The sequence below is a fragment of the Saccostrea echinata genome, unplaced genomic scaffold, assembly GCF_033153115.1.
Source record: "Saccostrea echinata isolate AGI-Se365-2 ecotype Australia unplaced genomic scaffold, CSIRO_AGI_Sech_v1 ptg000009l, whole genome shotgun sequence".
NCBI classification, from domain to species: domain Eukaryota; kingdom Metazoa; phylum Mollusca; class Bivalvia; order Ostreida; family Ostreidae; genus Saccostrea; species Saccostrea echinata.
This window is the reverse complement of record NW_026889758.1, coordinates 10756000-10776070: the sequence shown is the minus strand read 5'-3', so window position 1 is coordinate 10776070 and position 20071 is coordinate 10756000. Positions and strand designations below refer to the sequence as shown.

At 32.5% G+C, this 20071-nt stretch overlaps 3 protein-coding genes across 3 annotated transcripts in view; 1 reads left to right on the top strand and 2 right to left on the bottom strand.

Annotated features, from left to right (window-relative positions):
* The first annotated feature begins 387 nt into the window (after positions 1-387).
* On the top strand, positions 388-1944 carry LOC133182425 (uncharacterized). The gene has a single exon (XM_061317272.1). It carries the CDS (start codon positions 388-390, stop codon positions 1942-1944), a length of 1557 nt encoding a protein of 518 aa, XP_061173256.1.
* A 407-nt stretch (positions 1945-2351) lies between these two features.
* Positions 2352-6695, bottom strand: LOC133183284 (uncharacterized). Its single transcript, XM_061318242.1, has 4 exons — positions 5935-6695; positions 5108-5283; positions 4701-4826; positions 2352-4093 (listed from the first exon to the last, which is right to left on the bottom strand). The coding sequence occupies exons 1-4, from the start codon at positions 6519-6521 to the stop codon at positions 3021-3023; spliced, it is 1962 nt and encodes a 653-aa protein (XP_061174226.1). The 5' UTR covers positions 6522-6695; the 3' UTR covers positions 2352-3020.
* A 4398-nt stretch (positions 6696-11093) lies between these two features.
* The window catches only part of LOC133181757 (focadhesin-like), a 175931-nt gene continuing 166953 nt past the window's right edge, over positions 11094-20071 (bottom strand). The window contains exons 35-40 of the mRNA XM_061316342.1: positions 19496-19732; positions 18476-18675; positions 16294-16468; positions 12059-12292; positions 11590-11650; positions 11094-11402 (exon numbers count right to left, since the gene is read on the bottom strand). Coding sequence (XP_061172326.1) covers positions 11311-11402; positions 11590-11650; positions 12059-12292; positions 16294-16468; positions 18476-18675; positions 19496-19732 — 999 coding nt within the window. The 3' untranslated portion in view covers positions 11094-11310. The remainder of the gene's footprint in view (positions 11403-11589; positions 11651-12058; positions 12293-16293; positions 16469-18475; positions 18676-19495; positions 19733-20071) is intronic.

Below are 20071 nucleotides of genomic sequence, written 5' to 3'. Positions count from 1 at the left end.
AAGTTTTTTTAAAAAAAAAAAACCCTAGTTTAAATATTAGTAGTCACATATTTCTGGTTATTTGTCTACTTTATATAAAATGCAAAACTTTTGAAAACTTGTGTTGAAATAGTTAAGTAAATTTAAGCTACTTTAAGTTGCTATATGTACTGATTGTACTTAACCTGTTTAAGTATAAGAAAAATAGATAAAGTGAAAGGTCTTCAGACACCATAAATTTAAAAAAAATATCCATCTTGCATGTTTTTTTTTCAGGACATTTAAGGAATTTATGGGTAATGTCGTGGTTTATATTTTGCTTTATTTTTATTTATAATCTTTAATTTCCATTTATGTCTGCATGGAGTTTCAAGTTTCAACTTTGAATTTCAAAATCTACATATAATAATGTCAACTCGATGTTGTGCGTTTAACTTCTGCACAAATAATGCAACCAAGATAACAAAATGGAAAAGGCAGACATGTGAAATTCATCACATTCAATATGGATTGGGTTCATGCATTTGTGAACCCCCATTCCGTCTCTTCCCATTTCCAACTGAACTGAAAGATAATTATTCAAGACAAAAATGGACAAGCATCGTGAACAGGAAGAACGGGTCGGAAAACTGGAAACCCAAAGAAGATTCCAGGGTTTGTTCTGAGCATTTCTTGGATGGCAGGCCAACTCCTGCAAATCCCTATCCAACACTAAAATTAGGCTACACACCACATAAGCCAATTATCTCTAGACCACCACCAAAGGAGAGATCAACAACAGTTTTCCAGACTAATCAAGGAAAAAGAAGGAGACTGGAATTGACAGACCTTTCTATTCCTCAGAATCCAACCTCAGACCCTTGTGAAATGGAACAAAGTTTATGCAGAGGAACTGATGGAGAGGTAAATATTTCTCCAAATGACAATTATGATAAAAAAATTGCCCATTTAGAGGCAAAAATTAAGGAACTCGAGATAAAACTTGATTCAAAATCAAAGGAAAAGTCATCAGTACCCCTCAAAAGATTTTCTTTGAGTACAGTTATGAAGTCTGATGTAAAAGTAAAATTTTACACTGGTTTGCCGAATCTGGCATCTTTCAATGCAGTGTTTCAAACAATACTCCCTAATCTTCATAAAGTGCGCTACTGGAAGGGTCCAAAAAGGCTATGTAATCCCCTGAAACAAAAAAACAAGTTCTCGTGCCATTTAAGAACACTCAGTCCAAAAGAAGAAATGATATTATGCCTAATGAAACTCAGATTAGGGTATTTGAATGAAGATATTGCTGACAGGTTTGGTGTCTCATCTACTCATGTATCTAGCGTGTTTACTACTTGGATAAAACTCTTGAGCTCAGTGCTTGGCACATTGGTGTTTAATCCACCTAGAGAAGTTGTTATATCAAATTTACCCCCATCTTTCCAAAACAACACTTACAGAAATGTCCGACATATTATCGACTGCACGGAAATTTTTATCGAAACACCAAATAATTTGCAGGTAGCAGCACAAACTTGGAGTGACTACAAACACCACCATACTGCAAAAATATTAGTGAGTATTACTCCTGCTGGTATGATTAACTTTGTTTCAGAAGCATGGACGGGTCGTGCAAGTGATAAGCTTGTGACATTGAATTCTGGTTTTCTTAATATAATAGAGCCATATGACAAGGTAATGGCTGATAGGGGTTTCCCAATAAGAGAAGAGCTCACGTTGTTAAGGGCTGAGCTCTTGATTCCCCCAGGTAGACGTGGGGTTTCTCAAATGTCTGCCTCTGATGTTTCAAAAACAAAAGCCATAGCAAACAGGCGCATACATGTGGAACAGGCAATACGCCGTATGAAGCAGTTTCACATTATCAAAAATGAAATGCCAATTACACTTTTACATCACATAGATGATACAGTTAAAGTCATTGCTGGCATTTGCAATTTGTACCCACCACTACCAAGATATTAAGGACACTTGCCACAAAGAAATAAGATTCAAGGACTTGTATATATCTCAATATGATTTTAATTATTTGTAAATAAAGCATTTATTGAATTCCTATAATATAAGAAATTGTTAAGTTTCTACAATGCTCAAAATTCTCATTTTCTACAATTTCCATTAAAAATCTGTACAATTTTTCATCACTTTACGGAACTCTACTGAGAAATTTTAGATGAAAATTTAACATTACATAAATAATCTGATTTATTTGACTAACATTTACAACAACATAAATTGTATGTATTTTCATGGTTTTTTTGAAATGATGGTTGTATGTAGCAAGTGGCCTTAATTCTAAGGACTAAATTTTGTTATCCCTTGAATTTCAAACTCCTGAATAACCATTGAATTAATTTTATTGATAACACCATGGTTCACCGACATATAGCGGTAGTTATGATAACAACAAAACAATGAACAATAATAAGAATACATCAAATTATCTAATTCACAAATGTGTACTTCCTGTAGTTAAAAAACGTGTACTTACTGCAGTCACAACTGTCACATACATGTACATGAGCATGTTAATTTTTTGAAGTCTTTCCTTTATAAAAGGACTTCCTTAAAAAGGTACATAATCTTGATTAATGTTTCATTGATCATGGTCAAGTTCATAATTTCATACAAGTTCATAATTTTTACACTAATAATGAAAGCATTTTCTCTGTTACAGTTCTTAAGCATTTTCTCTGTTACAGTTCTTAATAAATACTTCAAAAGCCTCTAGTCTTGCAAAATGGTATTTTTAAATCTGTGCTTGAAAATAAACAACATTTTCTTAAACATATGTACCGGGTAGTAAACACACAATATGTGAAATACCTATATATGTACATTTAGTATGTTACAACTTCAATGTTCTTCAAATATCAGTTTTTCAAAGGCAAGTGGAAGTGCTCTTCAAAACTTGACTTTGCATTACATACACATTTTAAATGACACTATGCTGCCCAAAGGATATTACATATTGTTCATGAGTTTCACATGTACAGGCACATACATGAAATACAAAACAGCTATGTTACAACTTCAATAGTTCAAATATCATTTGTTTTACAAGTTTGACACAGCCATGTGGAAGTGCTACTCAAAACTGACTTTGACATGCCAACACATTTAAAATGATACCAGTTATTACATATATCACAACAAATACTACGCTGCCCAAAGGATTTTACATTTTCTTGTTCATGAATCTGATTTTTACATATCAAACAAAAATAAGTATCTCCACTGCTTTCAACTTCCATTGGTGTAGCAAGCATATCTTGCTTTTCCATAAATTTTGGGGCAATGAATGTTTTAAAAAAATCAATCAAATTAACCTGTACATCTGCATAATACTCTTCCTCAAAATTGATTCTTTTGTTGAATGTGCCATTACAAGAATAAACAAAAAAGTCACACCACATTCGCTTAGTAATGGCCATTTGCCCTTGAACTTGACAAAAATATCTATGATTTTTCTTAATCTCTAATTCACCATCAGTAGCAGCTGCTAAAAGATAATCTGGCAAATTACAAGTACAAAATGAAGAACATGAACTACATTTTGGTTTTAAGGTTGACTTCACCTCTAATAGCCCTTCTCCACAACAGTCACACGATACCAGCATATCGGGACTGGCAGCTAAAAAAGAGAGACCGGGATGTAAAAAAATCCCACAGTCCTTAAATGTGGCATTAATATGTTGATCTTTGTATACATTACAGTAGATCGACTTTGCCATTGGCTCAGATTCTCTGCCAAACTTCAATGCCTTGATGTTTGAATTTGGAGTTGTATCTCCCATGACCATTGATACAACTGAACTCGTGTCCACCTCTGGGTTTTTCCTGAATGAATTCATGCGTGTATGTATAGAATAATATTTTGATGCAGTAATCCTGCCTTTTCTCAGATTGTGCCAAAAAGTGTTACTACTCTGACCTATAGTCTTTTCTTGCAGAAATGTCACTTCCTTTTCCGTTAGAGTTGGTTGATGGTCAATGAAGTATTCTACTGTCAGATAATCTTTACTTATGGTGTCAAGATAGTAACCTTCTATAGCATCAGGTTCATCAGAATTTTTTCCATTATTCTGGGGCAGTTCTTTGGGTACATCTGTACCTGTTGAATAGGATGATGAGAATAATATTTGACATTATTATCTTAATACATAAACTTTCTCAATCCTATGTGTCAAGTGCAATAATGCTTCACAGAGATATTCGATAAACCATAGTATTCATCATCATGATCATATGCATATAAAACCAGCATTCCATGTCATGGTTAATATTATTTAGTTACTTTCTGCCTACAGAAATATATCAAGTTGATCAATCTCATCTTTGAGATTGATCTGTAAACAACAAACCTAATACATTCAAACCTCATTACCTCAAACTTTAATGGCTAAGAAAAAAGCAGAGAGATATCCAAGGAGCTTAAAAATGTTTAAAGTGGATGTAATTCCAAATTCAATTTATCAACATATCCTGGGTAATTTGTGTTCAAGATACATGTATTAATGTTCTAGATAATGAAGTTCAACTGTAAATAATTAATTTGTGTAAGTCTCTAAGACCATAATGCTAAAGACATAAACACTAATTAATTATTCCTTATATCGATATGGTTAGATATAAATTTTCAACTGCTTCACAAAGAAATAAATCTTACAGTCATGTGTCACATTTAGACCAAATAAAATGAACAATTTAGTAAACCATACCTTTCAGTAAACAGGCATTTGGCACTGCAATCCTCAGTTTTTCAAGGAATATATCTCTGTCTACATTTATAGACTCCAGTGGCTTATACTGGTTTTTCTGCTTGGAAACTAATGGTCTGGTTTTTTCTACATATTAAAAAAGAGTGGCAAATCATTATCAAATATTTTAAATATGTACCGGTATGTATTATGAAGATTAACACTATAAAGCTTGTACATGCTGGGTAAACATTTACATTCAGATGCACTTGCCCTTCAGACAAACTTTATTTGTCCATTTTTAAAACTTATCAATGTAAATCATATCAAAATTTCAGGGATCCTGATAAAACTATGTGTACTTAGTTTTTTCTCAGAATTAAACTTTTATGTTTTGAACTTGCCCCTAAATACTGAAATACATGTACCTTGTCCATATCTAGACTTTCTGATGGCCAAGTCTTTTATCTTGCTTGGCACCACCTTGGTTGCTGTTGGAACTTTCCATTGGCATGGTAGAGATGTGCATGATGTAATGCCTAGTCTATTCGCTGACTCAACTCGAAACATTAGGGCTGCTACATGGTTGCACGTCTGACCCATTCTAAAAAAATTACAGTAACATTGTATATAATTTGATATATTTTAAAATCTTGGCACATCAATTCTAAAGTATAGTTTAAAAAAATGTAGAAGACAGTATCTTAAATTTATAATATCAGTTCAGTAATGCATGACCTTTATAATTTCATGTCAGAATAATATTCTTTTAGAAATAAGGTATCATTTTAAAACATCTATCGAGATATAAATACAGGTTCAACTTCGTTACCTGATCAAATTCCATAAAGCCCAAAGGGATTTATAATAGTAAATTTGATCACGTACCAACCTGTATTTATATCTTGATAGATGTTTTAAAATGATACCTTATAAGTTTTATTTACATTTGTGACTTCTCTATAATATATCTTTGCCTGAGGATAATCGTTCACGGATGAAATGTTTTATTTTTCAAAACCCAACAGCTTAAGTTTGATCATTGAATGCGCTTCACCCCTTTATGACATCACCAAGAAATTTTGACGCGAGGAACCTGTGTTTATACAGATATAGATACCCGTTGCTTAAATAGTGAACATTATGTAAAAGAAAGGCATTTGCAAATGTAAATATTTATGCATTTTATGCCTCAAAGATTTAAGTATCTTAAATAAATTTATGTTGTAAGTATATGTAGAAAATGAAAAGTTACCCAGCAGCACAGGAGCAAAAGGCAGACTTTACACAGCCGAATTCCTTCGAAATTGCAACCCAAATGGTATGATTTTCATCTTTAAGCCTTTGACTGGGTGTACACTTAGCCTTCAGGAAGCATACAGGAGAAGTAGAAGAAATGGGATGGAAAAATATTTCTTTAATAAAATTTGCTTCACAATATTCAAAAGCCTTCCCAACTTTATAATCATTCATGTATGATTTTACTGTGGTACTGGCACCTCTGTCTATAAGAAAGTTAACGATGTCCGATACAAATAAAGGGGGCCACTGAGACATTCCACTCTTCTCGTCATGCCAACCACTTCCCATTTTCAAAGGATCAGGTAAAACTTTCCCATCTACACACAGCAAGTCATTATAATCTTTCTGAAGCTGGCCAACATACTCACAGTCTGTAGCTTTCAAAGGCAAATTCATGGCATTGGCGGCAAAGCACAAAGCAGCTAATTCAACTTTTGTTCCATCGGTGGACAGGCCTCTCTTGTTTAAAAAGTCCTTCAATGCTTCCACTTTCCACGAATTAAAAGTTTCTAAAGAGATATTACGGTCACCAGGATCCATTGTAAAACATGTAATAAATAAATACTATATATAAAACTTCTGTATCATTAAAAGGCGTGAAAAAACAAATCGACATCTGTGGCGCGCCATATTGTTTATAAATCCGATTTTATTGCCGATTGACCCCGTGACCTCGATAGGGCCGCTTACATCTCGCAAAAAAGTGTTGATAGGGGTATTATAGATAAAGATTTAGTATTCCTTGTGGAAACACACATTGGACCTGATACAATTGTTATACATGATGATTTTTACTGCCATACAATATGTAGAAGTAGATCTAATAATGGCAGATACTATGGAGGAATATCAATATTAATTAAGCATGAGATTAAAGATCATGTCTCTATAGTTAAAAATACATGTAGTGAATACCAGTGGATCAAATTAGAGAAAACTTTTTTCAATTTTGATAGAGATTTGTATATATGTACTGTATACAATCCCCCTGAAGGATCACCTGCAATTACAAAAAATAATATTAATATTTTGGAGCTTGTACAGAAAGATATTTTTCATTTTAAAGATTTAGGAAATATAATGCTTTGTGGAGATTTTAATGCTAGAACAGGAAGCGCAGTTGACTATATATTTGATGATAACATTCAATATTTACCTTTATTTGAAACATATAAAATTGATAATGATATTTCCAACAGAGTTAATAGGGACACTTGCATGGATAAAAGAGGAAAAGAACTAGTAGATTTTTGTATTGCAAACCAACTCCGTATTATGAATGGAAGATGTTTTGGTGACATCTTTGGAAATTTCACTTGCCACAATTATCATGGCAGTAGTGTTGTTGATTATCTTTTAACTGATGAAGAAACTGTACAACATATTTTGTTTTTTGAAGTATCAGATTTTATTTCCACATTATCTGACTGCCACTGTATGTTGTCATGGAATATTTTTTCTCAATATAGTTCTACTAATAGAGAAAATAGTATAGATAATAATCAATGCAAGACCCATTCATCCTTTAAATGGGGAGAAGACTCTGCTATAAAATTTATAGAAGCATTACAGTCCCAAAAAATAAAAGACAAATTTGATAACTCCATGAGCATCAATGACATAGAGTCTATAGAATCAAGGGTAAAAAGTTTAAAAGATTCCCTGGAAGCTGCAGCCATTATGTCATTAAAACCAAATTTACCTAAAAATAAAACATGTAAAAGTAATAAAAGCCCTGCTAAACATAAAAACAAATGGTTCGATAATGAGTTGATACATATGCGTTCAAAACTAGTAAGGAAGGGACATTTATTTGGCCACAACCCTAGAAATATTTATGTTAAGAATCAGTATTATAGAGCATATAGAATTTATAACAAACTACGAAAACAAAAATTTAGAACATATCATTGTAATATTATTAACAAGCTAAATACTTTAGGTTCAACTGATCCAAAAAAATATTGGAAACTTATAGGGGAATTAAGCAATGGAAACAAAGGCACAATTGATACATCAATCTCTAATAATGATTGGATAAACCACTTCAAAAAATTGAATAAAACTCATGAGGATTTCCATGATCAAGATCAGTTTCTCAAAGACCAACTAAAACAAACTGAGGAAACATCTACGCCCATTTTTAATGAACTTGACTACAAAATATCTTTGAATGAAATAAATAAAGCAATCAGCAACCTAAAAAATGGTAAGGCAGCTGGGCCTGACAGAATTTGTAATGAAATGCTGAAACATGGCCAAATGTTTCTTATACCAGTCTTACTGAAAATCTTTAATGCTTGCTTATCTTTTGGCTATTATCCTTCTTCATGGTGTGAAGGATACATTACTCCAGTATACAAATCTAATAACACTAATGATCCCAACAATTATAGAGGAATCACAATTACCAGCACAATTGGCAAACTTTTTAATTATATTCTTAACTCAAGACTAGATAAATATTTACAATGTAATAAAAAAATCAATCCATGTCAGATAGGATTTACAAAACAAGCTAGAACTTCAGATCATGTTTTTGTTTTGAAAACACTTATTGAAAAATATTGCAAATCAAAACAAGGGAAACTATATGCTTGCTTTGTTGACTTTCATAAGGCCTTTGATAGTATAAACCATGCTGGTTTGAAACTTAAACTATTAAAAGCAGGTATCAGCACAAAATTTTACTCAGTTGTTAAGGAAATGTATTCTAAAAGCTATTCGTCTATTAAACTGGGTAACAAATTAATTGGTCACTTTCACACATACAATGGGGTTAGACAAGGCGATAACTTAAGTCCAAACTTATTCAAGATTTACCTTAATGATCTACCTAATTATCTATCAAATTCTGAAAGTTTTGTAAAATTAAACAATGATTCATCTACATCTATTCATTGTCTCATGTATGCTGATGACATGGTGCTTCTCTCCCCCACTGCTGAAGGTCTACAAGAAAAACTCAATATACTAAATACATACTGCAAGGACTGGTGTCTCAAAGTTAATACACAGAAAACAAAAATTATAGTCTTCAATTCATCTGGCAAGCACATCAAAATCCCCTTCCATCTGAATAACAACAATATCGAATGTGTTAAACAGTACAAGTATTTGGGTCTGACAGTTAATGCATCTGGAACACTAACTAGCGCTAAAAATGATTGTTGTAATAAAGCAAAGAAAGCCTATTTCAAACTTCAAAAAGACTTTCTCACATTTAATCCATCAGTTAAAACTGCTTTAAATGTATTTGACCACACTATTAAACCCATTATCCTGTACGGTTCAGAGTTATGGGGTTTTTTTGACCCATCAACTTCCAAATTTAAGAGAAATCCAAATATAACATTAGATAAAATATACCAAACTTTAGAAGGCGAAAGTTTGCATCTTAAATTTTACAAACATTTATTAGTGGTTCATAGTAAAAGCAGCAACTTTGCTGTAAGATCTGAGCTAGGACGATTGAATGTACACTTTGATGTCATTAAAAATATGTTGTTATATTGGCATAGATTAGAAAATCTAGATGGGGAATTTCCCTTACTTAGTGAGGCTTATAAATGTTCCAAAACACTACACCAAAATGGAGTTACTTCATGGTATTCTTGTATTAACTTCTTACTTAACCATATTGATATTAAACTTAGTGATGTTTTAGGTATGTCACTCCCACGGTTTAAAATAAACTTGAAAAGAATATTACTTAACTTCTATAAAATTACATGGGAAAAAGACAGGAATTTGCATAAAGAAGGTAAATTATCTACCTTCACATGCCTAAAGACTAAATTTTGTTTTGAACCCTATCTAGATATTTTAACAAACAATCAACATAGATCAGTCATAACTAGGTTACGAATATCAGCTCACAGGCTTAAAATTGAAATTGGATGATATCAAAAAATACCTAAAGATGAACGATTTTGTTCCCTTTGTGATCTCAAGGAGATTCAGGATGAAATTCATTTTCTCCTTGTATGTCCTCATTTTAGTGTACAAAGACTTGAACTTATAAATATTTGTAATAATAAATGTAAAAATTTTCAGTCCCTATCATATGATAATCAATTTCTTTGGCTCATGACTAATGAAGACCCTGAGATCCTAAGATCTCTTGCTAGATTCCTTGATAATCTACCTTAACTGAAAAATTTAAATATATTTGGGGATGTATATACATGTAGGAATGGCAATATATCATCTCTTCTGTTCTTTAATATGCATATATGTATCTTTCCAGCTACTTGACTATATGTTATTATTATATTACAATATGTATACTCGTATACATCTCTTGTAGATGCATTTATCAATGATTATACAATTAAGCACTGCTCATTATATTTAAGATCATGTTTGTTCTATCATTTGGATCTTCCTCCTTCTTTGTTTCATGTTTGTAAATCTTTTTTGCTCCTCCGGGGGCCCAAATTGGACTAATAAATCTTGTAAATCTTGTAAAAATCTTGTATAAATCATCGTATTGACCTCAAAAACCAGCAATAATTGTTTTATTATATGATTAAATGACACACACTCATTAAGCAATCCGTGCCATCTAACTTGTTCACATAGACTGAAGTACTAACGTTATGTTCATATGAGTGGATGTCAGGTGCAAGTGAAATAACTTTCCAAAGCTATTTTCATCAATTTGGAATTTCCCTATCTATTTTTGGTCCATTGTAGAATAAATAATTCCTTATATTGACCTGGAAGATCATGTGCAGGTCAATATAACATAGTATTTTTCTAACATTGTTGGATCTCAGCCAATCAGAGAGATGGGAATTACTCAATCATATAATAAAATGAATGATCATGACTATCTGGACAAGACTAAATTAGTTAAATAGAAATTGATGAGATGACTCATCCATTAAAAGATGTGTAATGAAAACTAATAACTTCAGGATGTCACAAATGCAGGAGTGTCCTGGAGATACAGCTTTCTGCAGCAATGAATGATATTTTAGGGAGAGGGCTAAAATAGGCTATGCCTGCTGCCTAATCCCATTCACTTCATGTGAATAAAATTATGTATAAATAAAAAAAAAAAAATGAATGATATTTTGTTGAAACTTGTAATAACATATTTCAAAATCACTTTGGAAAAATCAATTTTAATTACTTAGGTTGATCAAATTTGTCATCATAAAAATTCTCAATGCAGATATTAAATGTTTTATGCTATAAACATAAACATTGCTGGGGAATTCCTCTTCAGTGAAACTGAGTTTCACAAGTCTGCACTGTTGACATGTCAGGAACTGTTGGATATCTTTGTATAATGTCTGTCCTCTGCACTTTGTTGACTAAGCTACACAGAGACTGCAGGATATCTTTGTAAAATGTCTGTCCAGGTTTGAGTTCTCCTGAAGTCTGCTGAATGCTTCAGGCCAATCTCAGCAGCTAGAAATCATTATCCAAAAAAATAAATAAATAAATTTTTAAATTGAAAAATATTAATTAGATTAGTGTTAGGTAAAACTTTACATTATTATAAGAAATCCATGATTTTTATATATGTACTTATCACTGAAATTGATAACCTTACTGAAACTAAACCTTAAATCTGGTACTCCTTGTTTTAGCTCACCTGAAAGAGAATGTGAGGAAGATGTCTGCCTTCGCTGCATTAATGCTAGCCAGTCCAGAACCTGAAAATACAGTTATACACGATCTAAGTGAACATAGATACAGTATAGAACATTCATCCATACAACAAAATCAGATATAAAGCTGTTCTGAAAATAATGAATAATTAACTGGACATATCATGTAACAGATATAACGAAGTGATTTTGGGTGTTCCAAGTGCTTCACTTTCACTGGAATTGACTGTATGTGTCACTTGATACTAGTATATTGTGGATAAATTCTTTTAAGTCATCAACAGACAAGATTTATTTATGCTATAATAAGTAAGAAAAAACGTTTTTAAATGACTGAATTTAAAAAGTTGTCATTTTGCTTGGTGAAAGATATACACAGTAAAACCTTGAAATCTTTAACTCAACTGTATTTTTAATTCTAAGGAATGGCCTGAATATCCTCTTGTCTCTGACCTTTAATGAAATCTGACTCCATGGTTCTTGTCCCAGTCCAGTTATGTATGATGGTAATAAATGCACAGGACTCTGTGGGCACTTGCTCAAGCTAAGGTCATGACCTTCTTGTAAAGGACTGCTAGGATAGCGCTCCATTAAGAACTGTGGGTTTATATTGTACACGAAAGCAATGGAGGATGAGGTCCATATACTGATGGCTGCTGCAACCAATCGAACCCCAAACTCTACAACCTGTCACGAAAAACAGAGCAAGTCAGAACAATTATTGGAACATGATCACATGACAGGGGAACAGTGTTAGGCATTGAACACTTGGTAAAACAACACAACCTTTCCCCCACTTAAGTGAGAGATTAATCAACAACACTAACTTATAAAGGAATAATAGTCATTAATTCCAGTAATATTTATCTCTCTTTTGTCTTTCTTTCTTTCTTCTTGGAAGTCCATTCTGTGAATTAGGAGCATGCACCCTAATTTGTAAAATTGAGTAAATATATTTAAATTGTACACCTATTTTAAAATAGACTGAGTACATCTAGCTTTATAGGACTTAGAGTAAATAATATCTATTAATGATACCTAGTTAAATTTGTGTTGTAAAATTGTTAAAAACAATGGTGAAGGATATATACAGGCTTATTAAATATTAATTGAAACAGAAAATGGTATTTATTTCTTGAACTATCCCAGTTTTGTTAGATTTTTGATGAATTGAGTTAACTATTGTGATGCCATAGCATTCCTGCACACTTATGAGTAATCAATTCCCAATATTTATCCATCTGAGAGTTATCTTTTGTACTTTTTTTTCCGTCAGTGTCCTTGAACTTACCAGAATGACATTACCTTTAGGGCACAAGTAATACTGTGTGAAGCAGAAACTTCAATGTTTCTCCATTAGTCTAGAATATTATAGACTAGACACATATTCTACTCTTTTAGAGAGTTATATATCAAACAAGAATTAATATTCACTTTTTTTTTTACAAGTAAAATTCAACTTGCTCAAATGATCTAGGGTCAAGGTCCGGACAGACTCTTGGTTCAGGACAGATAGCTACACAGATAGACAAAGTGGTTCCTGGCCAAAACTTTGTTTGACTGTCAATATAATTGTCATCTGTTGTTTGATTTTCCCAGGCACCAAGCCTGAACAAAAAAATTATACATATTCTGTCCTTGACCTTGAACTTGCCAGAAAGACTTAAGGTCAAAGTCATGAAACAGTCTTAATCATAAACAATTTTTGTGCCAAGTTTGAGCTTTCAATGATTCTCCATTTCTAAGTTATGGCCCAGACAAGAATTTTATACCTTTTCTGACAGTGACCTTGAACTTGCTTGAATGACCTTAAGTTAAGGTCAGAATACATCCTCTGGTCACTAACAATCTCTGTACCAAGTATCATCTTCCAATGATTCTCCATTACAAAGTTATAGCACAGATAAGAATTTCATATTTTTCATACTTTTTCTGTCAGCGACCTTGAACTTGCTGGAATGACCCTGGGTTTAAGTATGAAAAACCCTTTGGTCAAAAGCAGTCTTTGTTATTAGCATGAGCTTTCAATGATTCTCCAAAGTTAGAGCCTGTGCAAGAATATTTTGTTATTGATTATATATGTTCTATACTATAAATGTTTTTTTATGCAGTAAACTTTAAAAATCAATAATAATATCAATTGGACTTTCCAAAGAAAGGTGGGAAGATCTAATTATTACACAGCTGTCAATATTCTGGATGGAAGTTAGTCACCTGAGAAGCATAAATATCTTATAAAATTAAAAATCAATTTCAAGGTTGAGTCTAGTGTGTGCACCTGTTGATATATTATTCAATGTAAATACAATTGCTGTCTGAAAGGAATTGAAACCACAAATAAAATATTTTTAAGGAACATTTGCAAGTGAAACCTATACTGAAACCAAAAAGCCACACATCTTGCAAAGTACATTTATGAGAGAAATGAATGCTCTGTCATAAAATTGTATTCAGCAATTTGAAGGGCCATCCTTCTATATTTTTGCGAACTGAAAAAAAATTCAACTCATGGTTAGAAGATATGATGCCAACCAGAAGTCTTTGGCAAGACTATAGCCCTACTGGTTTATATTAAGAACCTGGGCTTTAAACTTAGCAGCAACGGCAACATCAATAAATGCATATTATGATCCTTGGTTTAGTTTACTTGTGCACCAAGTTTGATTAAATTCAGACCCAAAAAATATGAAGAGTAATGTTTTAAACAAATCCAATATTATTCTATTTTCAGTAAATGTTGCACCAATTTTTATCTAAACCCAATAAACAGAACTAAGTATCTTACATCAGTCTACTTGTGTACTAAGACATATTTTAAAATCAAACCAAAATTGTAGAAGCCTGAGATAATTTCAAAGAAATTCCTATTTTTAGTAACCACGGCAATACCCTTCACTGAAATCAACAAGAGGCCAATTAGGGCCTTAAAGATCACTTGAGTATAATACAGAACTGTAAATGATCCATGGATATATAAAGCAAAACTAACTGATAGATGAAGCTATGTTACCCAAGAATTTAAAAAATCTGGTAGAAATACTGTATGTGTACTTAAACAAGAGGCCCAAGGGCCTTAACGATCACTTGAGTATAATACAACAATTTAGAGGATCCATAGAGTATAAAATGAATTGAAAGGTGAAGCTTTGTTGCCCAAAAGCAAGAAAAATAAGGTGATCAGGATCAACAAAATAATTAGTCTAGTGTTCATTAACAGTTCATAAATTAGGTTCTAATCTATTCCCCATTTATCACTATCACCATACAGTATATTAACAAATTATCAGTGATTCTGTACTATTTTAATTCCTTGATGAAATCCCTGACATTGGACTCGAATAAGACAAGTTATTTTTGTCTCATTTTTATTTATCTATTACTTACAAGTCTACCTGATCATTTAAACTATAAAAGTACTTTTTGTATTATACAATAAAAAACTGCATAATTTTCCTTTTCTATTAACCTTTCAAGTACATTATTTACAGTGATTAATTATCAAAAGTAAATGGCAAAGGGGAATAACTCCTCTCAGTTGAATACAAATTAATAGAGCCCTGGCCAGGACCAGAACACTTGACCAAATGGTCCAGATGTTCAAAAATCTTTATTAAAACTTTTACTCTTTTTGCCTCTGATATGCCCAGGTGCAGAGAAGATTTTCAAAGAAATAATGCATTTTTACTACAGATTCACTATATTATCAATGGAGCCCCCCCAGCACCAGAACCCCTGACCTTGGGGCCATGAATTTCAAAATTTTGGTAGAGTCACCTTTGCTTATCATAACTATGTATTCAATTTGTTTCAATAATACCCAGGAGTAGAGAAGAAGATTTTCAAAGAAATAATGCACTTTCACTATATGATCTATATAGCCCCGCCCTAGCATCGGAACCCCTGACCCTGGCGCCATAAATTTCAAAATTTTGGTAGAGTCACCCTTGCTTATCATAACTATGTATTCAATTTGTTTCAATAATACCCAGGAGCAGAGAAGAAGATTTTCAAAGAATTGATGCATTTTCACTATATAAGCAATAGAGCCCCCCTCCCCCTTAACACCAGAACTGCTGACCCAGGGGCCATGAATTTCACAATTTTGGAAAAGGCATCAATGCGGAAATTGACATATTTTCTGACCTTCTTATGACCTCTGTGTATCCCATAACAGAACCAATGCTCATTTTGTGGCAGGGGTGACAACAGGTTTTTAACTGATAAACTGTTGTTGCATCACTCTAAAAGGCACCCCAAACCGAGGGCCAAAAAGGGGTCTTAGCCTATCTTGTCCTTTGTTATTAAGCAACCTTTTAAAGTGAGGCATGAGATTTTCTGCCATTTATACTTTTTATAGAGATGTGATGCATTAAACTTGGTTCAATGTCATTTTGCCACATCAAATATGACAATAAATTATTTTTAGAATTTTAAGAAATAACAAATGAAATGGATGGGAGCAATTGATTTCACATGATCTGGAAGTTCAATCCAACATTACACAAACAAACAACAAAATTCAACTCAATTTCTACGGTAACAAAAATAGTACCTGTACAACTATTAAATCTCTGAAGGGACTGAGAAAACTAAGACTTCAAAACCACAAAAAACGGTATATAAGTCTTCCTTCAAAGTACATAGTAACCCAATACAGATAATTCAAATATATTTATAATGGCTTTTACCTTATCAATATTGACTTTGTCTGACAGAGTAATGGCCCCTGTTGACACATTTCGAGTGTGGCCCAGGAGTTCTAGTAGCCACTGAAGTTGATGCTGGACTCCATTAGACTCGGCTTTGGACTGAGAGATGTGCCAGAATGTGTGGTAGAATAAAGCATGCAGATCTTCTGTATCACTGAAAAATATACATAATACATTTGTAGATGTGCAATAAAGAAATTGTAATGAAAATATAATCATAATGATTCAGGTATAAGCAACCCAGAAATAATTCAAATCTCTCACATGCTTCAAGAAATAAGCCCAACTGACAAGTCTGTGTAATTTATAGACCAATAACACTCACAAAACTAAAAAAAAAAACCCTTAACTATAGTCTGCACCAATGATTTACTTAAAAATAAACCTGATATACATGATATATTGGTGGTCAAGTTGTATATTACTTTGTTGTCACTAATTATGGCTATTGTGTACGTATCTCATTAAGGATGAAAAAGAAAAGATATTACTGAAAATTACTTACTATATGTGTTAAATCTTAATCTACCAAAAACTTAATCAAACAGTTTAAGGAGGTGAAGGACCCTGGACTAAAAAAAATCCCGTCATTCAATTTTTTTCATATTTTGTATATTTCTAATTAAGTATGTCCCACCTACATTAAATCATTAGGTTTCTTACCTTATTTTAGAGATATTGATTGACAAATACTATGCCTTACAGTATCTAAGTGGAGTTTTAATTCTCCATGTTTTCGGGTCCATTACTCTGTCCATAATTGGATTTTTTAAGCATAGATAAAAAATATTTAAGGGGACATGTATCTTTTAAAATATTTCAGAGTATGGATAGGGTTTAAAATTCGAAAAAGCAAATTTCTTCTGTCACACTGCATCTGGATAGGGAAAATTACGTACTTTTTAAAACAACTTAAACAACAAAAAACTAAATTTGCAAAAAAATTCTACCATTCAATATTTCTAAATTTACGTTCAAATGCAAGTCCTTCACATAATTGATTAACTGTAAAAATTTCAAATGGTGAAGCTGATCTCAATATTGCACAGGACACCGTTAAAGAAGACATAAGCATGACAAAAACGTGTCGTGTTTACATTTCCCGAGTACGGGAAAAACCAACTATGACGTCACACGTAAGCTGAATAAGCAAAATTAGATATACCTTCATCAGCCATGCAAAAATAATTTTTGTTCCCCGTTTCTCAAAATATTTCATCATATACTGATTATGACCTGTTTTTACATAATAATACCACCCCTGTACTCACTGAGTATGATCTTGCTGTACTAATAGATCATGTATGACGTCACCGACGTGTTGGATGCGCAGTTTAGAGAAACAGAGGAGTGGATCAATCTATTTCATAATTTGTTAATGTTTACAAGAATGTTATTTTTTAATTTTTCTATATAGGTTGGTAATTAAAGTAAAAACAAATTGTCAAAAATTTATACAAGAACTTGTGGTTTACATGTTTTGCACTTATATAAACAGAGACTATGACATAGTTTAACAGAGTCATGTGACCATGTGTCCTTCATCCCCTTAAGGCAATCTATTATGATGCAATCTTTATTCAATGATTGTCAAGTCCATAATTTCCGCAATTTTCATTGTAATACTTACTACCAAATTCTCTTTTTGAATGTCAATATATTTCTGCATGAAATTTTGTTCACCAAATGTGGCTACCTAGTCCCCATGGCCATACTTTTAAACCATACAAACCAGAAGTCTCTGATGAGACTGTTGCTCAGCTGATGTGTACTCATAATAAAGAAAACTTGAAATATGTCCATAGGACATAAACGCCCCAGCCAAGCTACATTTGCATTGAAACTTGAAAAGCAATTAGCATCCTTCTTTGGTCAGAGTAAAATATGATGAAAGTGAGATTATGGTCAGAAAAATATAACAAAGGTCTGGAATTATTTCAAATAGAATGGTTTCACCTTTCAAATTTAACATGTAAAATTGTAATTATTTATTTACTAGTTAATTAAGTTGCGGTGCTTGTTGTTTTTGTTTTTCTACTTCTTTGTTTTTTTAACTTTTTAATCTTTTCTTCGCTCTGAGGGAACTTCGGTATTTCGAACACGGATATCTGGAATACCATGGATATGTGTACAGTTTATTCCTTATTTCACATATGCTAACCTGTCTGCATTATTAAGACTGGCATCCACACAACGGTTCAACAGAGCTAATGGTTGTCTTCCTTGAGCCACCAGGTAACACCTCACAAAGCATGACAGGAAGTGGTTATCTTCCTCAGAAAAGTCAGATTCTGTCAGTTCATCGAACACTTCATCTGGAACACTGCCTAGGCACTCTCCAATCAGATGGAGAAGGTAAGGCTAAAAGAGATATTTAATTCAGTGTATATTTTATACTTTTTCTGTCTGTAAGCTTGAACTTACTGTAATGACCTTGGGTAAAGGTCAAGACACATCCTCACACTTTATCTTTGTACCAAGTATGAGCTTCCAATGATTCTCCATAACAAAGTCAGAGCCTGGACCAGATTGCATGGACAGACAGACAAAGTGATTCTTAATATCCCCCTAAACTTTGTTTCTGGGAGTACATATAACAAATTGCTATAGTAATGTAACAAGAGATTTTTTTTTTTATCTTAAATAATGAAAAAGTATTGTTCTGTACAAAATCTGTTCTGCATGTACATGTATATTGCAAAAAAAAAAAAATAAAATAAAAAAAAATAAATCAAGAACATCTCTTATTACATTAATTTTATATAATCATATAATGGTTCATTCATTATTAATCAAAAAACCTGAAGAATTCTTATCTTATTCAACCTGGCTTAAAGAGTTCTGAAATCAGCTATCACAAAGCCATGTCAATTGAAATGTTGGTTACCTTGAGCAGAAATCTAGCATTACTCCTACATTACATCAAAGTCAAGGCCAGTTGGTAGATGTCATTGATATTGTAATAAACTTTACAGTTTAATAAAATTTGTCTGCATATTCATTTTCTTGTATGTAACACTTAATCAGCCCAGATTAATGACATGCTACAGTAATTCATTATCTTGTTAAAAATATATTATCACTTTGTTGCTTCTATCTATCATTTAATAGTAATAAATTATCAATGGTATGAATGATTTTGACAGGAAATGTTGGGAAAACCAAACACAGCCCCACTCACTTCATTTTGTTGTGTTTTTGTTTTCTTGTACACAGACTCCAGACACTGTAGGAGTATATCTGATGCTGCTTTGGGAAGATTGTGAACTTTCAAAGCCCTGTGGAGTCCAAACAAACCATGGAGATATGGATCTCCAATTTCCTTCTGCATCAGGTCAAGGAGAGAGGTCAAGGTCACAGGAGACACAGAAGTGACAAGAACAGGTAACTCATCATAAAGAAGACAGCGGGAGGTGACCTGACAAATAAAGGTATTATTTTAACATTTGTGAAAAAAAGAGAAAGCTAGTATCAATATAAAGATAAAATTCAACATTTTCATTTTAACCATTCACTGCTTTAGGAATTGTTAAAACTGAGCAAATTTAAAAAAAAAAATGCACAGAAAATTAGGAATCATAAATGGTTTTAGATAAAAACAAAAAGGGATGTAATTTTTTTTTTCTATTGATGCCTTCAGGTGAAAGTTTCTTGGTGTACATTAAATTTTTTCTTGAAACTGCTCTTTCTCCTTCATAAATGCTCTATTTTGGTTATAAATTGCATTTCTAAAGCAATTTATTTAAATATCAAATTT